At 46.5% G+C, this 25,669-nt stretch overlaps 1 protein-coding gene across 1 annotated transcript in view; it reads left to right on the top strand.

Annotated features, from left to right (window-relative positions):
- The window catches only part of LOC147611509 (dynein-1-alpha heavy chain, flagellar inner arm I1 complex-like), a 247,334-nt gene extending 226,751 nt beyond the window's left edge, over positions 1-20,583 (top strand). The window contains exons 45-55 of the mRNA XM_086784911.1: positions 106-240; positions 391-495; positions 838-972; positions 1,106-1,711; positions 12,580-13,104; positions 13,398-13,504; positions 14,124-14,652; positions 14,826-15,005; positions 18,303-18,500; positions 18,607-18,726; positions 19,950-20,583. Coding sequence (XP_086641037.1) covers positions 106-240; positions 391-495; positions 838-972; positions 1,106-1,711; positions 12,580-13,104; positions 13,398-13,504; positions 14,124-14,652; positions 14,826-15,005; positions 18,303-18,500; positions 18,607-18,726; positions 19,950-20,174 — 2,865 coding nt within the window. The 3' untranslated portion in view covers positions 20,175-20,583. The remainder of the gene's footprint in view (positions 1-105; positions 241-390; positions 496-837; positions 973-1,105; positions 1,712-12,579; positions 13,105-13,397; positions 13,505-14,123; positions 14,653-14,825; positions 15,006-18,302; positions 18,501-18,606; positions 18,727-19,949) is intronic.
- Positions 20,584-25,669: the final 5,086 nt, after the last annotated feature.

Below are 25,669 nucleotides of genomic sequence, written 5' to 3'. Positions count from 1 at the left end.
AGCTGTCTGGATAAGGCCTTTGTTTTCTTTAAGTCAGTCAATTCAGTTGTAGATTTCCAATACTGAATAGGCACACCAAACCAAACATTTTATCTATCTTATCAGGATGAAAACTTTCGACTCTATCTTGTAACAAAGTTGCCAAACCCTCACTATGGGCCAGAAATATCTGGGAAAGCTATGATCATTAACTACACTGTCACAGAGCAAGGACTGCAAGCACAGCTTCTGAATGCAACAGTAAGGGCAACTAAAAGTTTTTTATGTCTCATTTATTTGGCTGACTTGCAGGAGGGATTAGAAAGGTCATGCTGCAGTCCTCATTTCACATATGCCTTCATTTCTATTGTCCCATAGCAGTCCTCTAAATTTATACTTGGTGTTTGCAAGGTAAAACATGAAAGGCCAGACTTAGAAGAACAACGAGAAGTATTAATACGGGATAGTAGTGAAAACAAAACTCTGTTAAAGACTTTGGAGGATACACTCCTGCGGGTATGTTTTCTCTAAAGACCAAAATTACTTTGGAAGAAAGAGAGAAACATCATAAAAAAGGAAAAGTTACGATTTCCCCACATGTTTAACCCCAAAATATTTGTTGTTTCAAACTTCGTGTATTCTGTCAGAAGGGCATGAGCCCTAAGAGTGTACAGTTGACACTGGACCTGTTCATGCTTATCAACCATACTCAGCTTTCCACATCAATTTATCTTGTAGAACACATTCATAAAATTGTTCAGCTTACATCTCAGAGAATAGATGACTTATCACAAGAGAAAATCTTGAGAACTTTGAGTACACAGAGTGGCGACTTTTCACACCTTTTTTCTCATGCAGGAACTCAGCAATGCAACTGGAAATATACTAGACAATGAAGAGCTATTGGCGACCTTGGAGGGTGCAAAGTCCAAAGCATCTGAAATTTCTCAGAAGCTAGTACTTGCCCATGAGACAGCTCTAGAGATTGAGCAGGTAAAAGAAGCATTGAGCTTTTTCCTGCACAGAATAGGCCTTCATTTTCTAAGTATGCATTCACTCCCCTTATAAGCCATTAGAGTAGCTATCATGGTAGTTTTTTGAGCCAAGAATCCATACTTTTGTGCAGTTACGTCTACGCTATTCTCCTGCAGCAAAAAGGGGCACTATTCTTTTCTTTGTCATGTCCTCGCTTTCTGCAATCAACAATATGTATGAATATTCCCTTCATTCATTCCTCCAGACTTTCCAAATTTCTCTTGAAACAAGTAAACAAGACCCAACGCTTGAAGGTCGTCTGCGAAGCATCATAGATGCCCTCACATTTGATGTGTACAATTACACCTGCACTGGACTCTTTGAAAAACACAAGTTGATGCTTTCCTTCCAGATGACTATAAGTATTGCAGATGGTGAAAGTCAACTCAATCGGCTGCACTTGGAATTCTTCTTAAAAGGCAATTTATCCTTGGAGAAATCACAAAAACTTAAGCCTTATGATTGGCTTCCAGACCAAGGGTGGCAGGATGTTGTGCAGATGGTTACATTAGGCCCACAGTTTGCTGCAGTTGGAGAACACTTTGAGAAAAATGAGGCTAGTTGGAGAACATGGTATGAGCAGGAAAAGCCAGAAGAGCTTCCACTTCCAGGAGGCTTCAGTGAGAAATTAAAGACTTTTGAACAATTACTCGTGCTGCGTTGCTTTCGAATTGATCGCATCACCATCGCTCTCACGGTGACTAGCTTAACCAAAAACAATTTGCTAACTCTGGTGATGTTTGTTACACATGAGAACTCTGTTCTGTCATTAATTTTGGATACAACAAAGTTAAGAAAAAAAATTATGTTCAGTTGTACCATAGACAACACACACTTTTGTTTTTTTGTGAAACCACTGTCTAATTAGTAACTAGTTACACAAGGTATGGTACAAGAATAGCTGTCCATGAGGAAGGACAAGCTAGACACAAACACATCTAATTGCCTAGTAGTGATCTCACCCAAGGCATAAGAGTCTTGGAGAGATTCATGCAAAGAGCATCTAAAATAAGTATATGTATCAACTGATCAGTCGGTAAAGACTCGCTGATTTCTATCATGCCAAAGGGAAAAAGGATGTCGAGGAAAACGAGCCTTCAAATATCCAGAAACGCTATCAAGAAGAGCACGAGAAAATGGACAGTGTCAAAGCAAATGAGCTACCGTTTCTCGTGCATGATAGCACCTATGACAGTGTGGTGAGGCAATGTGTCTCTTGGCCAGTAGTATACTCCCAACCAGGCATTTCCATAGGAAGACTCTGTTTCAAAGGGAGTTTATTTCTCCAAATTCTATTAAGGCATGTTTTCCACTAACGCAGTGGCTTCAATATCCACCAAAGTTGATTACCATTCTCAGCAATCCATGGGGGAGGAATAATCGGCTTATATGCTTTGGCTGCAGTCAACTCAGAAAATGAGATAGGCTAATAACCAGCCATCTGTCTATCTAATTTCCAGCCCATCAACCTATTTGTGCATTAAGCGGTGGAAGTTGGAACGGGTTGTATAGATTGCATTATCTGCATAATCTCTTGCCATATTGGTCTGTGATGCATGCCCAAATCATATTGACATTTTGCTTGAGGAAAGCTAAGACCTGTCCATTCGCATCTATAACATCCTGTACATATCGAATACCTTTGGTGGATAGAAAATAACCCTTTCAAGGTTCCAATAATGCTAGTGGTTCCTCAAAGACTCTGCTCTAGTGTATACTTTCCAAAGCCAGAGAGTTTCCATTAGCAATGTTATCTGATATTTGTCTACGAGGCACAAAACCGTATTGCGCTGGATGGATATTCCTATTCAAGATCTTTTTGAGGTGATTAGTGATCATCTTGGTGATCGATTCAGCCTGGAATATCTGGAAGGCTAGATGCACCGAGGCTATTGAGGGTACTCCCGTTTTTGTTTCTCAGTGTCTTTGTAGGATTTGGAGTGATATTATTCACACCATCATGGCTAACTGGGCGAGGGCTACGGAGAGGAAGAGCGGCCAATTTATGAGAGAGTGGGACATTGGTATCTTTTTCACGTCCTCTCATTCAGGACCCTATTGGCAGCACGGGGCTCTTGATTGGTTGAGATCTCCACCTTTCTTGGTGTGAAATCTCCATTTTGTAAAATTTTTTCATACTTAATAGAAGTCTCCTTTCTATCGGCTCGCTGAAGCTCCCGCTCTCCCTCCCTGCTCGCGCTTCTGTCTGCACACCCCTCACCCTGCCCGCCCTCGCGCCTTCCCCCCTCCGCCTGCCCTCGGGTTTGCGCCGCCCCCCCCTTTTCCTGCGCTGAAGCACCCCCCTCCCCTGCACTTCGCCTTCGCGCCCCCCCCCCTCCCGTAGCTCTTCGCCTTTGCACCCACCCCCCTCCTCTTCAGCGTCTTGCCCCCCCCCCCCGCCAGCTCTCGCTTCCCCCTCACCCCCCCCCTTCACCCCCCCCCTTCTTTTTTTTTTTTAGGGTTCTGTCTTCGCCGCCTCTCCCCCCCCCCCCTTTTCTTTCTGGTTTTCTCCGCCCCTAGGGGTTTTTTTTTTTTTTTACCTTTCGCCTTCCCCCTCCTTCGTGTGCAGCTCGGTTCTTGCAAGTTCTCCGTATCCGCTTCGCCTTCGACACAGCTTCAGACTCTGATGGAGGTTCCTCCTGCCCCACCTCAGAGGGACTCATCCGCAGCCCCCTCGCCCGCCCCTGAGGACACCCCCATCGGGCTTTCTCTTTCGCCGGAAGAGAAAGCGAGCCTCACCGCAGAGGTGGAACGCCTTCAGGCACATTCCACCATCTGCCGTATAGTCGGCACTCGCCCAGCAGAGGGGAGATCCAGGATCTTCTCCAGGCCCGCCTTCTTGCAGATGTGGGCAAGATCCTGAACGTTCAGCTACTGGGCCGTGGACATTACCAGATCGAGTTCAAGACCGCCCAGAGCGTGGCCAAGGTCCTAGCCATGAGTCCCCTTGACATCAGGGGTGCTCGGACTTTCGTCAAACCTTGGCAGCATGGCTTTGACCCAGCAGCGGGGCCGAGTAGGGAGAGCGCCTTTTCCATGTTACAGTTTGCTTCCTTGGACTCCGCCGGGAGTACCTTCCGCTCCTTCCTAGGCTGGGAGCATTGGTGGGTTCGGTGCTAGAGACTGGCCCCACAGCTTCAGTGGTGGCCAGAGCACCTGGGCTACCTTCGGTCAGAGTTTTGGTGTCTGACATCTCCTCCCTTCCGAAGGTCATTCAGCTACCTAGGATAGGGGGGGGGATGGATTGATCAGAGAGTGGAGTTCTCGGGGCTCCCAAACCAGTGCTTTATTTGCAGGCAGGTCGGTCATCTGGCCAAGGCTTGCCCTCGCAGGAGACCCCGACCTTCACCGCAGCAGCAGGCCCCTGATGGCCGCCCACAGATGCGGCTCGGCAGGCAGCCTCCGGAACACCTGCTCAGGCCACAGAGACCTCGGAGTGGCAGCCTGGACAGGGGCGCCGTCAAGGGAGACAGCCACATCAGCACGCCCAGAGACCGCTGCAGCAGCAGCCACAGTCCCAGCATCACTGGGTTCCCGTGAGGAACAGCTTTGCTCCCCTCCAGGAGGAGACCCCTGCGACGACTGAGGACCAGGAGATGCCAACACCCCCTCCTTCACCCCCCCCCCACCCCCATCCCCCCCTACCGCCTCGTTTCCACCTTCGTCGCCTCCCGTCCCCGCTCTGATTTCGGCAGCGGCTCCTTCTCCACCTCCCTCGCCCCCTCCTCCTCCCCCCCCCCCCCCCCCCCTGCCTGCCTCAGCTCCCCGGGAGGCCCTGGCAGTCCCCTGGCGTTCACCTGCAGTCAGGAGGACTCTGAGCACCGATCTTTGATCGAGCACCGCAGAGGAGACTTACCATGCCGATTCGGGCTTCACGGATATCATCTATCCGCAGTCGGCTGAGTCGCCTCGGCACTAGACAGCACTCGGAGGCTTTTGATTACTCCTTCACACGGCTTTTTGGAGCAGAGGGCCCCCATGAGCCAGCACCCATCCGAGTTCATGTAGTGATACCTCCGGCCCGCGGGGAGAAGGCACTTGATTCAGCGGTGGCCTTCTCGTTCCCTCTCTGTGGCCCATGTGACCGGGAGTGGACTCTGGAGCTCGCTCTTAGCACCTTGAAGACTCAGGCAGTTGAGTTTTCTCACCATGTGAGCGATCTGGAGGTGACAGATGTGATAGGCCAACTATGGGAGTTGGCTCATTTTTTCTTGGATCCCGGGAGTGTGGACGCCTCAGGGATTCGTCATTTGGTCGTTCGCATAGTGGCAGACTTAGCACGCAACCCTGGATATGTATGTATACACGAGGTTGCTCTATCTGAGCGAGAGGCAGTCGCCATGGGTCACAGCCACTGGCGCCTGATCCGTGATTCTTGCAGTACACCGGGTGGGCAGATTCGCAGCCGCTCGGATGGGGACTACTCTCCATCCAAGCCGCTTGCGAAGGCCCGCCGTACGGCTGAGACAGCATCCACCTCAGCAGGTCATCCATGAGGATCATCTCATGGAATGTACAGGGCCTTGGCGGAGCACATTTTATACGCTATCGTGGTTGCTTGAGGCAGGAGCTTCAGAGATGCCTGGTTGGTGGCAGCATTGATATTTTGATGATGCAGGAGCACCACTTGGGTGAGAGCAGGATCCGGAGATATGGTTCGGTGATGCCTGGTAGATGTGACACCTTTTGGTCTGTAGGGTTTGGTCCTTTCGGTGGACAGGGAGGAGTATGCATGGTCATTGCAGATGTATGGCGGCAGGCCATTGTGGATCGAGGGATCATTGTGCCTGGTAGAGCACAGTATGTCATTCTGAGGATGCATGATGAGCTATTGGGCGTGCTCAACGTCTATGCGCCCAACCATGCTAGTGCCAAAGCGGAGTTCTGGACCCACGTTACGGATGCATTGCCAGAGGCCGCACATTGGTGTGTCGGGGGAGACTTCAACATGCTTGAGGACCCGGCCGATAGGGTGGGAGGCAGTCATGTTACAGTGCACGGCACGGAGCTTGCAGCTTGGGAGCGATTTTGCATGTCACTGAGGATCACTGATGCATGGCAGCATGGGGCCTTCTCCCGCTCTCAGGACAGCCTTAGTTTCTCTCGGTCGGATCGCTGGCAGGGAGCAACTAATCTATCACGGATTGATCGCTTTTATGTGGGCGACTGGTTAGGGGAGCGAGGGGGCTCCGTCGGCATTCTCGCTGGCACCTCATTTTCAGATCATGCGCCAGTTATTTTGACATTTGAGGAGAGGACACGGGAGCCCAGCTGGCAGTTGAGGATCCCAGAGAGGGTACTTACAGATCCTAGTCTCGCTGAGGGCATTGAGAGGATCTAGCATGATAGTCAGTGCTCTGACCAGGATGCAGCAGGCCAGTGTGCCCAGGGACTCATCGAGCTTATCTCTTTTCTGCACGCTGCAGCTTTTACACGGCTGGGAGAGATTCGCGAGCGGGAGCATCGGCTGAGACGCAGCCTTGCTTCGCTTCAGCGCCTTCAGGAGCAGCAGCCTGCATGTGAGTGGGTGGCGTCCCAGCTGAGCCAGGCACGCCAGGAGGTTAGAGAGGCAGAGGAGCAGAGACATGAGTTTTACTATCATCGCCAGGCCTCTCAGTGGACGCAGCTTGGTGATAGAGTGACTGGGGAGTTTTTTGAGATTACTCGACCCCGCCATGCTCGAGCAGGAGTCCGTCAGCTTGGGAGGCCGGATGGATCGGTAGCTACTGAGCCTGGGGAGATCAGAGCCATTGCCACTAGATTCTATAGAGACCTGCTTTCAGCGGAGCCAGCCACTGAGGATCGGGATGCTTGTAGACAGACTGTGTGGGCCCATGTGCAGAGGAGGGTCACAGATTGTATGCGTACAGTTCTTGGTGCGCCTCTTTCAGAGGTTGAGCTTGCTGAGGCCTTGAGGGTCCTGCCGCGACATAGTTGCCCAGGGGAGGACGGACTGACGCCTGCCTTTTTTATGCGCTATTGGGACCTTTTGGGGCCAGGCCTCCGCAGGGGCTTTCAGTATGTTTTGGACACTGGGGTGATGCCACAGAGCTTTTCAGAGGGCTTGATCTTTCTTATCCGCAAGGGAGAGGGAGTATTAGATGATATTCGGCATTGGAGACCTATTACGATCCTCAATACTATCTACAAGGTCTTAGCAAAGGCCTTGAGTTTGAGGATCCAGCCCTTCCTGGGGGAGTTGATTCATGCTACCCAGACAGGATTTGTCAAGGAGCGCAGTATCCTTGACAACATTTTCACCTTCTGGGAGGCGACGGCCCGAGCTAGATTTCTTGGTGAGGACTTAGTCGTGATGCTTCTCGATTTTGAGAAGGCATACGATAGAGTCGATTGGGGTTTCTTAGAGGGCACTATGCTTCGCCTGGGCTTTGAGCCAAGTTGGATTAGAGGGGTAGCGGCTCTGTATTCCACAGCTCGTAGCCAGGTGTTGATTGCAGGAGGACGGGGGCCGAGTTTTGAGCTGCCCAGATCAGTCCGTCAGGGGTGTCCCCTCGCCCCTTTTCTTTTTCTCTTCTTTGCGGAGGCTATGAGCATGTATTTGACGACAGAGGAGGTTGGTTTGAGAGGACTCCAGCTCCCAGTCCTGGGGGTCACAGATTGTATGCGTACAGTTCTTGGTGCGCCTCTTTCAGAGGTTGAGCTTGCTGAGGCCTTGAGGGTCCTGCCGCGACATAGTTGCCCAGGGGAGGACGGACTGACGCCTGCCTTTTTTATGCGCTATTGGGACCTTTTGGGGCCAGGCCTCCGCAGGGGCTTTCAGTATGTTTTGGACACTGGGGTGATGCCACAGAGCTTTTCAGAGGGCTTGATCTTTCTTATCCGCAAGGGAGAGGGAGTATTAGATGATATTCGGCATTGGAGACCTATTACGATCCTCAATACTATCTACAAGGTCTTAGCAAAGGCCTTGAGTTTGAGGATCCAGCCCTTCCTGGGGGAGTTGATTCATGCTACCCAGACAGGATTTGTCAAGGAGCGCAGTATCCTTGACAACATTTTCACCTTCTGGGAGGCGACGGCCCGAGCTAGATTTCTTGGTGAGGACTTAGTCGTGATGCTTCTCGATTTTGAGAAGGCATACGATAGAGTCGATTGGGGTTTCTTAGAGGGCACTATGCTTCGCCTGGGCTTTGAGCCAAGTTGGATTAGAGGGGTAGCGGCTCTGTATTCCACAGCTCGTAGCCAGGTGTTGATTGCAGGAGGACGGGGGCCGAGTTTTGAGCTGCCCAGATCAGTCCGTCAGGGGTGTCCCCTCGCCCCTTTTCTTTTTCTCTTCTTTGCGGAGGCTATGAGCATGTATTTGACGACAGAGGAGGTTGGTTTGAGAGGACTCCAGCTCCCAGTCCTGGGGGAGGACCTGCTCGATGCTGAGTTTGCTGACGACACGGGCTTATTTTTGCATGGCCAAGAGGCCAATCTTCTTCGGGCAGAGCAGTCACTCCAGGTTTTTAGTGCAGCTTCGGGAGCATTGATCAATTGGCACAAGACAGTGGCCTTTTGGATCAGTAGCGCTCCCACTCCGGCATGGAGCCCGGACCCCGGTTTTAGATGGATTCCTCCTGGCACAGCAGTGCGTTATTTGGGATGCCAGATTGGACTAGATTTGTCACCTGAGCAGCAGATTGCCCCGCTTCTTCTGAGTATTCGGAAGAAGCTTTTGTATTGGAGTACAGCTCGACTATCCTTGGCTGGGAGGGTGGTGGTGGCAAATCAGGTGCTGTTAGCGACGATGTGGTACATTACGTCTTGCTGGATCTTCTCAAGCTCTTGCATCAGCCAGGTACAGAGGCTGATCAAGAACTTTCTTTGGTCTGGGCGCGACGGTCAGCCAGCCCGGGCAAAGGTTGCATAGGCAGTTATTACACTTCCGCTGGCTCAGGGAGGCTTGGGCATTATAGATCCAGTCGATCAGAGTAGAGCCTTATTGGGGAAGCTTATTGTTCGGGGGCTGCTTCCAGGCGCTGAGCCTTGGAAAGAGCTTCTCTTGCAGCGGCTGCAGGCTCGGGCTCCCCCAGCAGGGGGCACTTGGGCACCAGAGATTCGATGGATCTTCATAGAGATGAGGAGGACAGGCCTCAGTAGAGGATGGGAGGACAGATTTGCTTTGAGCATCCTGAGAGCTTGGGAGCTGCTGAGACCGGGGCTCTCTCAGCGACCTCCTCCTTGTGTTGAGGAGCGGGCCAGACAGCCGCTCATCTAGAGCCCAGCGGTTCGCACAGAGCAGGGTCATATGCTGGGTTCTCGGCCTCGTCTAGCCTGGGGACCTTTGGCGGCAGGCCCAGCACGCAGTTTTGGAGACTGGCAGGCCTTCTGCAGTCTCCCAGAGGAGATCCAGGTGGAGAGGCTGAGTCACTTCAGAGGGGGGTTGATTATGAGGGATGATATTCAGGAGGCACTCACAGAGGAGTGGTTCACGCCTATCGAGCTAGTGGCCCCACGGTGGATGGGAGCCTTTACACAGTTGGAGATCCTGATTGCTGTCAGAGCTTGCACTGAGGATGGCAGATGCCTCTACTATGAGATTCACGATGAGGGCAGACTTCAGAGAGTGGAGGTGGAGTCGCCTTTGGTTGTAGAGTGCACCTTTCAGAGGATACGGGTAGCGGCTGCCGCTTCTCGGAAGTGGCATATTGACCCAGACCCTGCAGATGTGCTCCCAGATTGGCGCATATGGGCATATGCAGCGCGCCCCTTGGCCCGGCTACAGTGGGACCCTGGGGAGTACGAGTGGCATGATCCTTATGCATCCCTTGAGACCACAGAGATCGCCTTTTTCCAGTATACTGTTCAGCTGGGGCGGCATATTTTGACGGCGAGGAGAATGGTCTCTCCAGCTCTGCAGCGGGGCACTGGCGGCTACAGGGACTCTCACAGGAGTTCCTGGAGGATTTTTGGGCCCGGCTCTGGGCTAGTCAACAGGCCCGCAGGATCTCGACTTTCCAATGGCTAGTCGCCCACAGGGGCTCAGCAGTTGGCACCTGGCTTGTTTTCAGTGGTCTTCCGGCGGCCTGCGTCCGATGCGGCCACCCTATGGAGACACAGAGACATTGCCTATGGGATTGCCCTCAGGCGCAGCAGATTTGGCTGCGGATGCTGCGTATTCTGGGCCCCCCTCTCTCCAGAGGGTATGTTTACGTGGGGTGCCGTTGCTTGGTCGACTTCGTAAGGGCCTACTATGGGCTATGAGATGGAGCAGGACAGTCAGGCCATCAGATTCATTAGGGGCCAGCTCGCCTTGTTCCGTCACCGGATTTCTCGTCCGCCGGCTAGACACAGGAGAGGGATTTACGATGGGAGCTCCTCAGCAGCCTCACCATCTGGTTCACCTAGAGGGCCCGGTGTTTCAGGGCCTTTGAGGGGAGACTGGAGCCACCAGCAGAGACTGTACGGGGGATTTGGCAGGAGTTGATCCACACCCTGCAAGGACAGTATGACCGCATCCGAGGCGACTCGGATGAGGCGATCTTGCGGCGCCAGGCCTTTCACACCACCTGGCGCAGCGGCCCCTTCTATACCCTACACGCGGGATCCCCCCGTTGGCATTACAGGCCACCTGTTTGGCCTTTCCCCCCTCTTATTGTATGATTTAGCCCCTCAGTTCTTTGTACTGATGCTTGTATTTTGCAACACCTAGGGAGAGTCTCCCGGGCTGCCTTGCTTTGTTCACTGCTCTGTTTTTCTTGTGAGCAAGAGAGGATCTTTTGTAGCCCTACGGGCGTTTTTATATAACTAATGAAAGGATCTTTTCTCGGAAAAAAAAAAAAAAAGAAGTCTCCTTTTTGGGGGAAAAAAAACACTGGCATCAAGGTAATAGGGCGCCAATATGAAAGTTTTTGACACACATCCTTTTTTGGCACCAATCTTATCAGTCCCTCCTACCAAGCAGAAGGCATGATGCCCGAATTCCAAGTCTCATTGATCATAAGCAAAAGTGATTCTTTAAGCATAGGCCAAAACTGCAAAAAGAACTCCAAAATCAATCTATCCCATCCTGGAGTCTTCTATTTACCAAGCGCCTTTACTGCCCTATTCAATTCCATAGCTAAAAACATGGACTCAAAATCAACCACTTCATCCATATCCACAATGTTAGAAACATGAGACAAAAGCTCATGCCTAGCCCTACGAATATCAGGAGTCATCTCGGGCGGTGTTGCAAAAAAATGCTGATAATGCATCACACATTCATGCTCTAGCTAGTGTATGTCCTATGTCCAATTGCTCTATTTACAATGATGGGTACGATGACCATGCTAGTGCCCGTAGGTCTTACTCCAGTCAGGTTTACGATGCCATTTATGATGCCAGATGCTAGATCCTAGTTATGTTTGCAACTAGTTTAGGATATGGGGATGACTGTAGAAGGGTATGTGAGGGCAAAAGAGACCAAAGGACTGAATATATGAGAGATCAGAGCAAATCACACAACATGCAATGGGGATGTATATATAAATGATGAAATCCAGTACAGGAGCTCTATGTGAGACTCCGAAGGAGCAGAGAGGACTGCAGTCCCAAAAACGTAGATAACAGTGCTATAGTAAGCCTGATGTAAACGCCGATATATGCCTAATGTAGGGCTGATGTAAGCGATGAAGTACTCCTGATGTAGAAATGTTGAAGTCAACCTGATGGTTTGCTGAAGACAAACGTAGAAGTGTAACGGATGGTGAAAAACGCTGAGATCAGTCTTGAAGTAGGCGATGATAGAAAACGCAGAACAGTCCTCTGATGTGGGCGATGGAGAAACTCAGTAGACAGCCTTGATGTAGGTGATGAGTCCAGCAGAGGAAGTAGCAGGTTGCACCAGTCGTAGGCGACCTGCACCAGCAGCAGAGGAGGCAGCTTACACCTGTCGTAGGTGGCCTGATGGTGCCTCATAAGTAACAGAGGAGGTGCTCGCTTCAGTTGACTGAATGAAGATGCGCTTCCTATATATACGAAGGGAGCATGCTGGTCGGCCAGCAGAGGCTGTCGGCCAGCAAATAAAGGTAAAATAAAAATAACCAAAATAACCCTTTTTGGGTTGGGTAAAATACCCTTTTGGATATGTTTTCACACACCCCCTCTCAAACCAAAAAGGGATCATGAGAGAAGATGAGGGGAAAAAAACTTTGGTTGTCTGAGGACCATGTGTTTTGAGACCGGAGTAGAGGCTTCTAAGTTTGGGAGGTACTAGAAAAATGCCACAATGCAAGAGGTTTTCACATGCATGAACGCCCATTTTTGGGTTTTCATTCACACATGCGCCCCAAACACAAAAACAGAATGCTATGCATAGGGAATGCAAGATGGGGAAAAAAATGCAATGTGGCATTTTTCCGGTACCTCCCAAACTCATAAGCCTCTACTCCAGTCTCAAAACACATGGTCCTCATCTTCGACAACCAAAGTTTTTTTCCCCTCATCTTTTCTCATGATCCCTTTTTGATCTGAGAGGGGGTGTGTGAAAAGATACCCAAAAGGGTATTTTACCTATTTTTTGTATAAGAGGAGGATATTGTGCCAAATCTAGCACTGAATTATATAATACTCTTTTTGCAGCGTTATGTGATGGAACAAATAGGTGAAAAATACATAAGCCCACCAGTGCTTGACTACAAGAATATCCACAGGCAAAGTTCTGCTTTTACACCTGTTGTCTTTATCCTCAGCCCAGGTGCAGATCCAGCATTTGACGTCTTCAATTTAGGAGAGGAAGTAGGTTTCAAAGCAGGCGCAAGACTCAAATACATGGCACTTGGTCAGGGCATGGGACCAAAGGCCCAGGAGACTCTTGAAGCTGGGGCTGCCCGTGGTCTCTGGGTAATGTTACAAAACTGTCATCTGCTTCCTTCGTGGCTCAAAACCTTAGAAAAAATATTGGAAAAGCTGCAAAAACCACATGCAGATTTTAGGCTCTGGCTGACCACAGAACCAACTTCCATTTTTCCACTTGGAGTGTTACAAAGAAGCCTGAAAGTTGTCACAGAACCACCAAATGGACTCAAGTTGAACATGAGAGCTTCATATGCAAAAATCAGTCCAGAGATGCTCTCCAACTGTCCCCATTGGGCTTTCCAAACTCAGGTACATCAATTAAAAAAAGCTTATGTTCATTCTGTTAAAAAAGGTTGTATCGATCAACCTCTGCAAAATTTCTATAAGCTTCCACTTTTCTGATTCCACCAGATTGCAATGCTACCTCATTGCTTCCATATTTCTGTCATTGCAATATTACATCGTCGCGAGTTTTTAGTTGCTAGCTCTTGGAACCAGTTGACATAACTGGCATTTGAGATCCCAAGCATGAACAGAGTATAATCTGGCAATTTTTTAAGAACATGAATGAATAACCATGAACGCACCTGGTTTCTTTGCAGGTTTATGTTCTGGCGTTTTTCCATGCAGTAGTACAAGAGCGTCGAAAGTATGGTAGGCTTGGATGGAATGTACCATATGATTTTAATGAGACAGACCTCCGAATCAGGTTTGTCTACCATCACATCTTGTATACGTGCTTGTAGATTGCCAAAAAGGGTGTATAGAGAATGTCAACCTAGATGGAAAAATTATAGAACTAAACTGAAACCAAGTTGCCTCTAGAAAACCATGTCATAAGCTTCATCGCATGAGATACATGGAAATGTGTTGTTTCTTTGTGCACACACAGCATGTTGTGCAAGTGGCAGAGCTAGAGCAGTTGCCTTCATAGAAGCAAGAGAAGATTTGACAGTAAAGGGTTAAAGCCAAGAAGATCCTCTCTATTTAGTTAAAACACGAGTTAGAAAAGAGTATAAAAATGTTTGTGGAGGAATGGAACTATGATGCTCCATTTTAACAAAGTAGTCCACACCAAAACTGGTTATATTGTCTTTGAAAGCGTTTCCTTGAATGATTGGAAACACCCACTAATGTGGGATTCCAGCTTCAAGGTGAACAAGAGATCATTTTTATTTCTGTTCTCAGCATTACTTCATGCTTCAGTTTGATTGTAGAAAAATAACTAATTAAACCCTACTTAAATAATATGCACTCTTTTGAATTACCACTGGATTTAAAGACATGCTTCAGCATTCCAATCTTTACTCTGCTCTTGCTTTATGCAGCCTTCTTTTGATCGCTACATACCTAAAGAAAACATGGGACAACAAAGATGACAGTATTCCATGGGGAACGCTTAGATATCTTATTGGTGAAGCCATGTATGGTGGCCGTGTGTCTGATTCTTTTGATAGAAGAATCTTAAAGACATACCTGGAGGAATATCTTGGTGATTTCCTTTTCGACCCATATCATCCCTTCAGGTTTTTTACTGGGTCTGATGGAACTACGTACAAAATTCCTGAAGATGGTCCCAAAGAGAACTACACTTCTTACATTGACTCTCTACCTTTAGTCCAAACACCCGAGGTATTCGGTCTGCATGCAAATGCTGACATCAGCTATTATACAACCACAACCAAAAATCTATGGAGAGACTTGGTAGATCTGCAACCTCGGGGAGGAGACAATCAAGGAGGAGGTAGAAGAGAGGAGATTATCAACACTGTTGCTGGTGACTTACTAACAAAGCTTTCCAAGCCGTTTGACCTTCCAAAGATCAAGAAGGACATGGGAACTCCAACTCCAGTACAGGTACGAGGCCACTCATGGACACTCTTCACTACATCATAAAATCGGCCCACATCCTTGCCAAAGTTGCAAAAGCATAAGTATCATTATTTTGTATAACAGATATCCAATGTTTGAAGATCTTAACCACTAAAACTTCATGAATGTTTCATAAAGGATTCACAAAAAATATGCAGGTTGTCTTACTCCAAGAGCTTGAAAGATGGAACAAACTAATAACATGCATGGAAGAAAGCCTTCATAAACTAAAGAAAGCCTTGGCAGGAGAAATTGGCATGAGTAAAGACCTTGATGACTTGTCAACAGCCCTTTACAATGGACAACTCCCATTTTTGTGGCGAAAGCTAACTCCTCAAGTACATCTTCTCTCTCAGCTCTAGTAGGGTTTTTTTTTCCATGATTCTGTCACTTCATGGACACATTGTAACGCTTTTGGTGGTCTCATAGACCCTTGGGTCTTCTGTAGACGTTAATAGAACTCTCTCTCTCTCTCTCTCTCTCTCTCTCACTGTGGGAAAATTCCTACAAACCCAGCGCAATTTCTCACTTCTGTGGGAAATAGACAAGTTACTCAATTCTCTGAGTAATTCATTTGATTATCCGATTGGTCATTCTTAAAAACAAGCTTTCCTTCTTACACGGAAGGAGCATCTTTGATAACATTTTCTCATTTTGGGAGGCTGTGGAATGGACCAAAGTGAGCAATCAGCTGTTAGCCATTCAGCTCTTGGATTTTGAGAAGGCCTATGATAGAGGATTGGGACTTCCTCCAGGGTACTCTAAGTAATTCATTTGATTATCTAATTGGTCATTCTTAAACACAAGCTTTCCTTCTTACACGGAAGGAGCATCTTTGATAACATTTTCTCATTTTGGGAGGCTGTGGAATGGGCCAAAGTGAGCAATCAACCCTTAGCCATTCTGCTCTTGGATTTTGAGAAGGCCTATGATAGAGTGGATTGGGACTTCCTGGAGGGTACTCTCTCAGAGATGGATCAAGGGAGATTCATGCATGTATCGTGATGCCCACAGTAGGGTGCTCGCTGAGAGCGGTTTCAGATTTCTCGCTCAGTACGGCAGGGTTGCCCTTTAGCCCCATTATTATATATCATAGTTGCAGAGGCCATGAGCATCTTCCTCCGCTCCACTGCTGGTATTTCTGGATTGAGGTTGCCTCTTCGTAGTCAAGAGGAGCTGGTTGACTCTCAGTAGCTAATGACATAGCCATGTTCTTGGAGGACTCACACATACGCTTATGTTCCTTCCGGGTAGCACCAGCACCGGAAGAGTTTTGTTTGGCAGCAGAGGCACTCATAAATTGGCACAAATCTGTTGGTTTTTGGATTAGTAACTCATCGAGAGTTGCTTGGGGTGCAGAGCTTGGTTTTACTTGGATTAGTAGAGGATGCATTGCTGGATATTTGTGATGCCAGGTTGGGGTTGATATTTCTCCTGCACAGCAATTTGCTCTGGTACTTATGAGTATCTGCAAGAAGCTTCTTCATTGAAGCTCCAAGAGATTAGATTTACCCTCCAGAGCTTTGGTGGCTAATCAGGTATTGCTTGCCTCAGCTTGGTTTATTGCCTCTTGTTGGTGCTTCTCTCGTGCGTGCATTGGTCAATTTTGCAAAGATTGATCCGCAATTTTCTTTAATCGGGTTTGGATGGCACCACAGACACTCGTGCCAAGGTAGCTTGGCTCTCAGTTATTCAGCCCAAACGAGAGAGGGGGCTGAATATTATTGATCCAGATGTTCAGTGTAGGGCGTTGCTCTGCAAACTTGTGGTCAAAGGTTTCCTACCAGGCATTGAGCCTTGAACGGATTTTTTCTTGTCTTAGATTTCCTGATGTACACCCCATGTTGGGAGAGATTGGTTGCCCAGCACACGGTTTTTGTTCATAGAGGCTGATATCACGGCACCATCTTTCCCTCTTATTGCAACCATTGTCAGAGCATGGAGAAGCATGAGACCATTTTTGCGACAAAGGCTTCCTAGAGGCTGACCGACAACCTATTATGTGGAATGAGTTCATTAGGGATAAGGCCAGTCGGCCACTTGGTGCATCTCGTTACATGCAGTGGTCAGGATGGGAGAGATGTGCATACATAGATCTTTCTTGGAAGACCCTTAAGAGTCTTCGGGAGGATCGGAGAGTTGCGTCCATTCAGCATCTTAGGAGCTTTGGCATACGTATTGATCAGATTGATGCAGCTATGCTGCATGAGTGGATCTCTGGGACCTTTCATGGAGACTATCATCCGAGTTGGTTGGGAGTCTTTTCGAGAATAGGCATACCTTTGCAGGTCATTGCGCCCCCGGGCCAGGAGGCTACAGATTGCATCGTTTATTCTAACATGCCTGGAGGGAGATTGAGGAGATGTAGCATGGAGGGGTTCATCCCAGATAATAGGCTCAGTCCAGTGAGGATTGTTGGTCGTTTGGAGAAGCATTGGTTCATTGACCCTTCTCCTCAAATAGTGACTCATGGCTCTTGGTGTTTGTGGCTATATGGTGGAAGTCCTATTAGATATCTTCAGTGGGATCCATGAGAGTGGGAGTGGATTGATGCCTTCGATCCATAGAAAAGCCTTCCCTTTTTCAGTTTCGCAGTCCGGAATGCCAGGCTTCTCCTCACCCAACACATGCATAGGATCCCTACTCTCAAGCCTCACTGGGAGAGTTATTATATCTCTCCAACGATACATCGCAGATATTGGCATAGGCTTTGGCATTCATACAGAAGGAGCCAGATCTCTCATTTCTTTTGGTTATTTTTACATGGTGGTCTTCCCACCAATCAGTGGAGATCGATTTTCGGTGTAGCACCTACCTGCCCAAGATGTGTGGCAGATTCTAAGACTATATAGCATTGTTTATGGGGATGCAACACTACACAACAAATTTGGGGTTCTATAGCCGAACTTATGGGCAAATTGAGTGGCCGCGCCATGCATGTGACTTGGGGGGCAATTGCTTGGCTCTCCCAATCCGGTCCATAGCTTTTTTATGAGGGCAATGGTACAGACTCTGCTATTTTCATTCATAGAGGTATTGCCCAGCATGGTTTGTTGCAGGATGTTCCTCACTCTGATTATACGCCCCCAGACAAAGGATTGACACTGGTTGGGAGATTGTTGCCAGTATTATTACAGCATGGCAGATATGGAGAGCTAGATGCACGGAGGCTATTGAGGGTGTCCATATCTTTGGGTCCTAGTGCATTAGTACTATATGGGGTGATATCATCCATACTCTCATGGCTACTTGGGCTCGTATTCAGAGGTCCTCTCGTTCCGCGCAAGCAAAGCGCGTTATATTTATGCCGGAGTGGGACCGTGGCATTTTCTTTTCCTCTGGTCCCACGGGTCTCTCATGACATCATGATGCTCCTCAGTGGTTGAAATCATCTTACATATTGGGGTGATTCTTTTCTATTCCGGCTTATAGCCGTGATTGTTGTATGCCTTTTTCATACTAAATAGAAGTTTCTTTCTTGAAAGAAAAAAAAAACAAGCTTTCCTTTCTTATCCTATAAATCATGAATTGGAAGTCTTCTCTTCTGAGGTATTAGGCCCGTAAATAATGCAATCTGTAACCAAGAGAAGTAATATTCCATTGCTAAATTTAAAGGACAATGTTGTTGGATACAGACTGAAAAAATGCTCTCCCCCTGGATAACATGGTTGTTGAGGAGATACGACCAATACAAAAATTGGGTTGAAAATGGAGAACCAAAAGTTGTATGGCTCTCAGGTCTCCACATTCCTGAAACTTATATTGCAGCATTAGTTCAATCTGCATGTAGAGACTGTGGATGGCCTTTGGACAAGTCCACAATCTACACAAAAGTAAGACTCAAATTTTCATCTTCTTCTCTCTTGCTCACTTTTATGTACAACGTCCAAAACATTGATCTAAGCATAACATTTGCACTTGCATGTGAGGTGTGAACAGGTGACCTCTTTTGTCAATGAAGCGGATGTAAAAGAGAAGCCTAAACATGGATGCTATATATCAGGACTGTACTTGGAGGGGGCCAGTTGGGACTTGGAGAATTCAGAGTTGAAATATCAGGTTGGTCTAAACTAGCTTACAAAGAAGGCTTCATTAATGGGATTTTTTTTTAATTAAAAAAGTGACTGAATTTGGCCCCGAGATGCAATTTGTGGTGCTATATAGAACCAAATTTAACAATTCTTTGATGAAATATTGAGTAGACCGGTGAGAGTAGTGGGTCGCTCTAGGAAGTGTTGGTATACCGACCCTTCCCCAATGATGGTTACTCATGCTTGGTGGTGCTTATGGCTATATGGTGCCTATCAAATATCTACATTGGAACCCTGGTGAGTGGGATTGGACTGATGTAACTAACCCCACGAAGAGCATACCTTTCTTCAGCTACATTGTGCATAACACCAGGTTGCTCATGCTTGGACAAACTCAGAGAGTTCCCACTCTTAGGCCTCACTGGGAGGTGTATGACATTACACCCCCCATTCAGACATTGACATTCTTGCAGAGAATGTAGCACTTGTAAAGGAGGAGCCAGATATCCCACTTCTTTTGGTTGTTTCTATGTGGTGGGTTGCCCACCAAACAGTGGAGATCTATTTTTGGCATGTACCCCTCTTGTCCTAGATGCCCAGCTCATCCAAGATAGTGTATCATTGCTTATGGGAGGGTAGAGGAGCAAAGAGGATTTGGGTATCTATAGCCAAGCTCTTGGGCAGATTGAGGAGTAATCCTATCTATATTACTTGGGGTGCTATTGCATGGTTGACTCAATCTTGCCCACATTTTCTTTTTGAGGGTAGAGGAGCAGATCCTGTTATACTTGTTTGTAGGCACAATAGCTCAGAGATGTTGGCATCAGGATATCCCCCAATTATGATACACACTACCTTCGCTGAGTATTGAGACTCGGGAGATTATTGCTAGTATCACGTGGGGCATATCTGGAAGACTAGATGCTCAGAGGCCTTAGAGGGTATATGACACCCAATGTATTTGCAGTATTTGGAATGACATCATTCATACTCTTTTGGCCACCTGGGCCCGTATACAGGGATCCTCTAGAGCTGCTCAGACAAAACGCAGCAGATTCATGAGAGAGTGGAACCATGGTATTTTCTTCTTTTTGGTTTGAGATCTCCCTTTGTATAATTTTATTTTGCTTAATAGAAGTGTTGTGTTATATATATATATATATATTTATTTATTTATTATTATTATATTATATATTGAGTAGACCATGGCTTAGAGCAGCAAAATACCAATTCGTGGTTTTGTATGGCCAGGATCCAAAGCAGCTGGTGGTGGAGCTTCCATTGCTGCAGGTGATCCCTGTGGAGGCAACGAAGATCAAGCTGCAGAACACATTCAAGACTCCTGTGTATGTAACTCAGTCCCGACGAAACGCAATGGGAGTGGGCCTCATCTTTGAGGCAGACTTAGCCACCAGCCAGCATGCATCACATTGGGTTTTGCAGGGAGTGGCCCTCTGCCTCAATATTGACCAGTAGGTTCCAGACTCTGCTCCGATAACAGGGAACTGGAGAAGCTGCAGAAAAGCAACTAAAGAGACAATTTGAACCCTGCGGAATTTGACTCCTTGTTGGCACTGAAAAAAACCATGAGAGAGAGTGTGTCACACGGCCGCTCCACTCCAAGATGAGAGAAAAGAGTGAAGAGCTGCAATAATGCAAATGATCAACAAAGTCAGCCAGCATTTCTCAAGGCACAATCTTATTATAATCAACTACGAAAACTTTCCTTACACAGCAGGTGCAGCAAACTGGCATATGTCAATCCCAAACTTACACAGCTTCATATGCTGCCTGCGTATATGTAATATCGAATGTCTCCCGCGCTCTCTCAAGCACATTGTCGATTTCTGCTGTGACATTAAAATTGACTTTTCTTCTTTTGAGATCTTTGTTCCTGCTTTGCTTTGTACTCCAGTCGTCGACAGGTCATTGGAGAGTATCTAATTCCATTTAAATATTTACTTTACCCAAGGAACCTCTCGAAATAGATCTACTGCTCAAAAAAAAAAATGCAATTTCGTGTATACAATTGTGGAAAAACAGGCAACTACGGCAACTTAATGTGTTATGAAATAAACTCCAGATTTTTCATTGCCCTTATTTACTTTAGTTAGGCATGCAGCATACATTTTTGGAACTAAACCGTGGTAGATTGAGGAGTTCCTTGATCATCATCCACCCTTCCATATATACTAGTCTCCCAACCCATCCTCCTCAGACCAGAAGAGGAAAGGATATCATTTTGGGCCCTTTGGTCTCTAACAAGTAAGCCACATACCGATCAATGGATCCCTTTTTCTCACAAACCCATCTCTTTCTCTCTCTCATCTCTCTTTCTTTTAATGTAATGATTGTTTTATAATCATTGATTAATGTAGAGCTATAACCGTTGTTGGCGCATTGTCGGCGCACACGAGTTATTTTCAACCTCATAATCAAAGCCGCAATCTCCAAAAAAACTTTAAAATCAAGAACAAACTTAAGATGCAAGCAAAACTTCTCCTACAAGTGGCTATCACGGTTACTTGTTCAAATAGTTAAGGCTAAAGAAGGCATACTTGAGGAGCTTCTTTCTTGACATGTTTGTCTCTTGAAGTGCACTGATTGTAAGATATGTGCATCGCAAGTGTAAGATATGTGCACTGATTGTAAGATATGTGCACAACACTTGGCATACATACAAGTACAATCCTCTAAAGTATTGTTTGCCAGTCCTCTAAAACGATTATACCTTGTCCAAGAAAGGTGCAAAGGATTGCTTTGACAAGAGCTAGATCTTCCCGTATTGCGACGCCGTTGTCGCCAAAAGCCATCTTGAACGAATGCAATGCGAGCTGGTTCTGGCTCTTCGATGATTGGCCGACGTAGTAGAAGCATTGGTGGTCGGCGTACTTTCAAAGCACCAAAGCTAGATTCTTCGGAAAGAATATGGTGTGGTCGTCGGCCATCACAAGCCACTGTACGTCGTGTAGGCGAAGCCAGAACGTCTCAAAAATTATGTGCGAGACGAGGGGTTACCCATCGGCCAAGTGTCGCTGAAGTGTGCAGTGTTGTTGCATATTCGCACTTCCAACAGTGAGGTTTTGATCATCGACGGAAGCACTTGCGCCCACATGAACCCTCGTTGCTTGGCTGCCACCAGAGATTGGCGTACTCCACGTACTTGTCATGGAGGCGATGGCGAACATGATGTGCTGCAAATCCGTCGGTGCTTCAGGTATTGGCACAATGTGCAGCTTCGTGCCTTGCAGCAACAGGCTTGCCTTGCTGTTGCCGCCGCTATAGCTACCTGGTTCTTTCTGCCACATTGATGGAGCCGGAACGTTTCCAGCTGCCCGTTATCTACCAACATGGAAAGGATTTATTTCCGCACAAAACAAATATGCATGCAAGCTAACGCCATTGCTCTTACCGGCGGCAGATTCCATCGTACTTCTTTTGCCCACCATTGGGAGGAGGTGCTCCACCGCTTGTGGACGAGCAAATCAGTTTCCTATCCGACAACGATGCCCTCAACGTCTAGATCTTCCGGCCTGGCAGCATGGCTCGAATCCTTTCGTCCAGCATAGGTCACTGGTTCTGTCACTTCTACAGCAACATCGATTTGTTCATGGGGTGGTGCTCGCAATATGGTTCTCTGCCAGCGAAGCAAAGCTTTTCGAGCTATTTTTAGGAGCTTAAATTTTGATTTTTTATTTTATTTACCACATGGTTTGGTTTTCTTGTCCTTTCATCCTTTTTTACAAGAATGTTAGGCTACCCAAGGTAAATATGGATGTGAAATATGAAGCTCTCTTTCTCTCCATGCATTACAGAGCAAAGAATAGCTCTTCATCATCATTATCTTCTTTTTCTTTTCTCTCTCTCTCTCTCACACACACACAAACAAATATTTCCGCCTTATATATATGTGAACTAAAATTTGTACTTATGTGGAGATTGTTTTTGGCTATTTCAGTGCTATAAAGATATATCTAAAACCAAAAAAGGTTAAGAAAATGAGTTGGTTGACATTAAAAGTAGAAAAGATTAAGGAAATGAGTTTGTTGGCATTATTCAAAGGGTAATTTTGGCTTAAAATTTGAATATATGTATATGTATATATATATATATATATATATATATATGAAAATAGCTGGTCTTGGTCTAGGACTCTAAAATAAAGAAGCCCCTATAAGATCCCAATGAGTCTATATTTAACTCTATCTCCTTACTCTTTCCCCTATAATGCCTACCCCTCTCTCTCTCTCTCTCTCTCTCTCTCTCTCTCTCGTGTTTGTGTGTGCGCATGTGTATATTCATTTTTCTTACATTCTTTCTTGCAATCAATTTCTCATTATATCTTTTCTATCTCCTCACTCTTACATTTTGTTAAGAATCTTTTCATGGTTCAATAGTTTATAGTGGATGATTTTAAATTCTAGCTTGTGCAAATAATTGTTAATACAATTCAAAGAGGAAGGTCATGCGATCCAAAAAAAAAGCAGAGAACCAAAGAGATGATGCTGCCCTTCTCATACCCTTCTCCTTGTACGCGTTTGCTAACACAATGTTGCTGTTGCTCCATCAATTTTCCAACCTACACACATAAAGGAAAGTGTTGGAAGCACATGAACATGCACTAAGAAAATTTTCATGGTCGTGATTGGGACACGCACACACACACATCCTTTTTGGGTTGCTTGGTAATGTGCCGAGCTAAGTCCGCCATGCTCTCGCAGTGTAGGAAATGAAACCTCTCTCTCTCTCTCTCTCTCTCTCTCTCTCTCTCTCTCTCTCTCTACTGGAGCCTTGAGAACATGCAAATACAGATTAAAAAATAAGCAATGAGGGAGATAGAGCTTATTGTCATGCAAAACGTTATGCTCTCTCATTGTCGGCGTGCCAATCAGATTGTCCTCTTGCGTTACATACGGCTGTATGCAACATTGGCTTAGCTTACCAGCAAAACAAATCTAAGACAGATTATGCAAAACCCAAGAAAAAAATTTAAAGCAAGCAAATTAAATATCTAGCCTTACAACAGTTCCATAACATAGCTTCCTCTTCCTTCCATTCAGTAGCACAGCCCCCGTCTGCATAGCGTTAGTGGCTAATCTTCATGTTTATACCAAAAAAATAGAACAATACAAAGAGGTTAACACTAATCACATAACTCCTACATGATGAACTACACTAACAGATCTAAGACGTTCCTCAAGCACACAGTCATTCTCAAAGTTTGTGTCCAACACTCACAAAGCGATTGTACTCACCATACAATAATGCTTGCTCACTAAACTAAAAATTACACTTAAATCGTAACCAATGACAATTCTTTGAGTACATCACGCAGTCGGAGCTCCAACCCATTCTTACCTGCTAGTGTGTCTAACTAACACAGTCTAGCTCTCCCCTTTGCTTATGCATTTAAATTGCATTCATGATGGCAATCCCCCTCATTTTCATTATCAAGAGCCAGCAATCGTCAATTAAGAATCTGTTTTTTTTTTTCCTTTTTTGACAGAATAGGATAAACAAAAAAATTTCGATCGCTCATAAGTAGAAAATATTCTTTTTATGATCACTCAATACGTTACTTGATTACTTAAATTTTATCTAATACATAACTTAATGGGCTGAAAGCACTGCGTTTGACCACCCCGAGAACTATTTTGATTACTCTAAACACTTTGGCCCATTAGATGGCTTCACTTTAGCTTCTCCCACATTTCTCTAGGCTCTTAACCGAAATGTAGCTCGAAGTGAGGTTCTTTGCGTGCGTGCGTGCGTGCGTGTGTGTGTGTGTGTGTGAGAGAGAGAGAGAGAGAGAGAGAGAGAGAGAGAGCGAGCGAGCGAGAGAGAGAGAGAGAGAGAAGTCTCTCCTCTGCTCTGTTTTTGCCTACATTGGAGGCTTCCACAAGCTCTCCAGAATGCTCATCTGGTGCTTATTTTTCAAGGCTACCACCACAGGCTCTCTCTGATGTAGACCACACTCTAGTTTTGGTGTGTGTTCATGGATGTGCGGTTTTGCTTTTCCAAACTACAGATCGCATGCCCGTTTTTTCCATTGCATTGTAACCTCCACAATCTCTCCAAGATGCAGAACATATGTTGCTACTTGCCTAGACTATGTGCTACCACACAAGTAGGTTCTCCCTTATCCAGATCACATGCTCTTTTTTGTTTACATTGTAGGCTACTTTTCCTTTTGCCTTGCTTACATAAGTGGGCAATGTTCACATTGCAGCCACCCAGGTACCTTAGCCCGCCATCGACTACTACCCAACTAGCCCCCGCCCTTTGCTGGCACTACCTGCCTTGATCAGCCGCCACTCCCGATCAACCACTACCGATTAGCCTACATTCCTTAGCCTGCAAATAATAAGAAAATGAAAAAAATACTAAATATCAAAAATACTAAAAAATGAAAAGATCAAAAATATCAAAAATACAAAATACAGACAACTTGTGCATATAGGTAGCAAAGCACAGGGCCCATTCCAAAGAGCTTAGGTAGCTGTAACAAGCTGACTACACACACCAAACTCTAGGTCTACTATGTTTGATGGCCGGCCCACTTCAAGTCCCCCACTTCTGCTCTTTGCGCTTAAGGATAGACCTCATGGTTGCTACTCTCTCTACTACGCTTGAGGGCAACCATTGCTTGCTTTTTCTCTCTGCGACGAACACTACTGTGACATCTGATGCTTATACTTCAAAAGGATAAGAAAGCGATGTTGCCTCCCTCCATGTACTCCAGGAAGACGTTGAGGAAGAGCGGTCCATTTTGAAGGGAGTAATCTCCGCCAAGGCACTGTATGTTGCAAGGAGAGGGGAGGCTTTGGAGAACGCTAAGCTCATTTTCTAAAGCGCTAAACAATTCATGGGAGGAGGGGGAGGAGGAGGAGCAAGGAGTGCCTTCATTGTTGCAGATTGTGGAGGCTCCCACGACGACATTAAAGAGGCTAGCAATAGAAACATCTATTTGT

The sequence above is a fragment of the Cibotium barometz genome, chromosome 47, assembly GCF_041138505.1.
Source record: "Cibotium barometz isolate CiBa-2024 chromosome 47, ASM4113850v1, whole genome shotgun sequence".
Classification (NCBI taxonomy): domain Eukaryota; kingdom Viridiplantae; phylum Streptophyta; class Polypodiopsida; order Cyatheales; family Cibotiaceae; genus Cibotium; species Cibotium barometz.
Note: the sequence above shows the minus strand (reverse complement) of the source record. Positions and strands in the feature narration are given on the sequence as shown.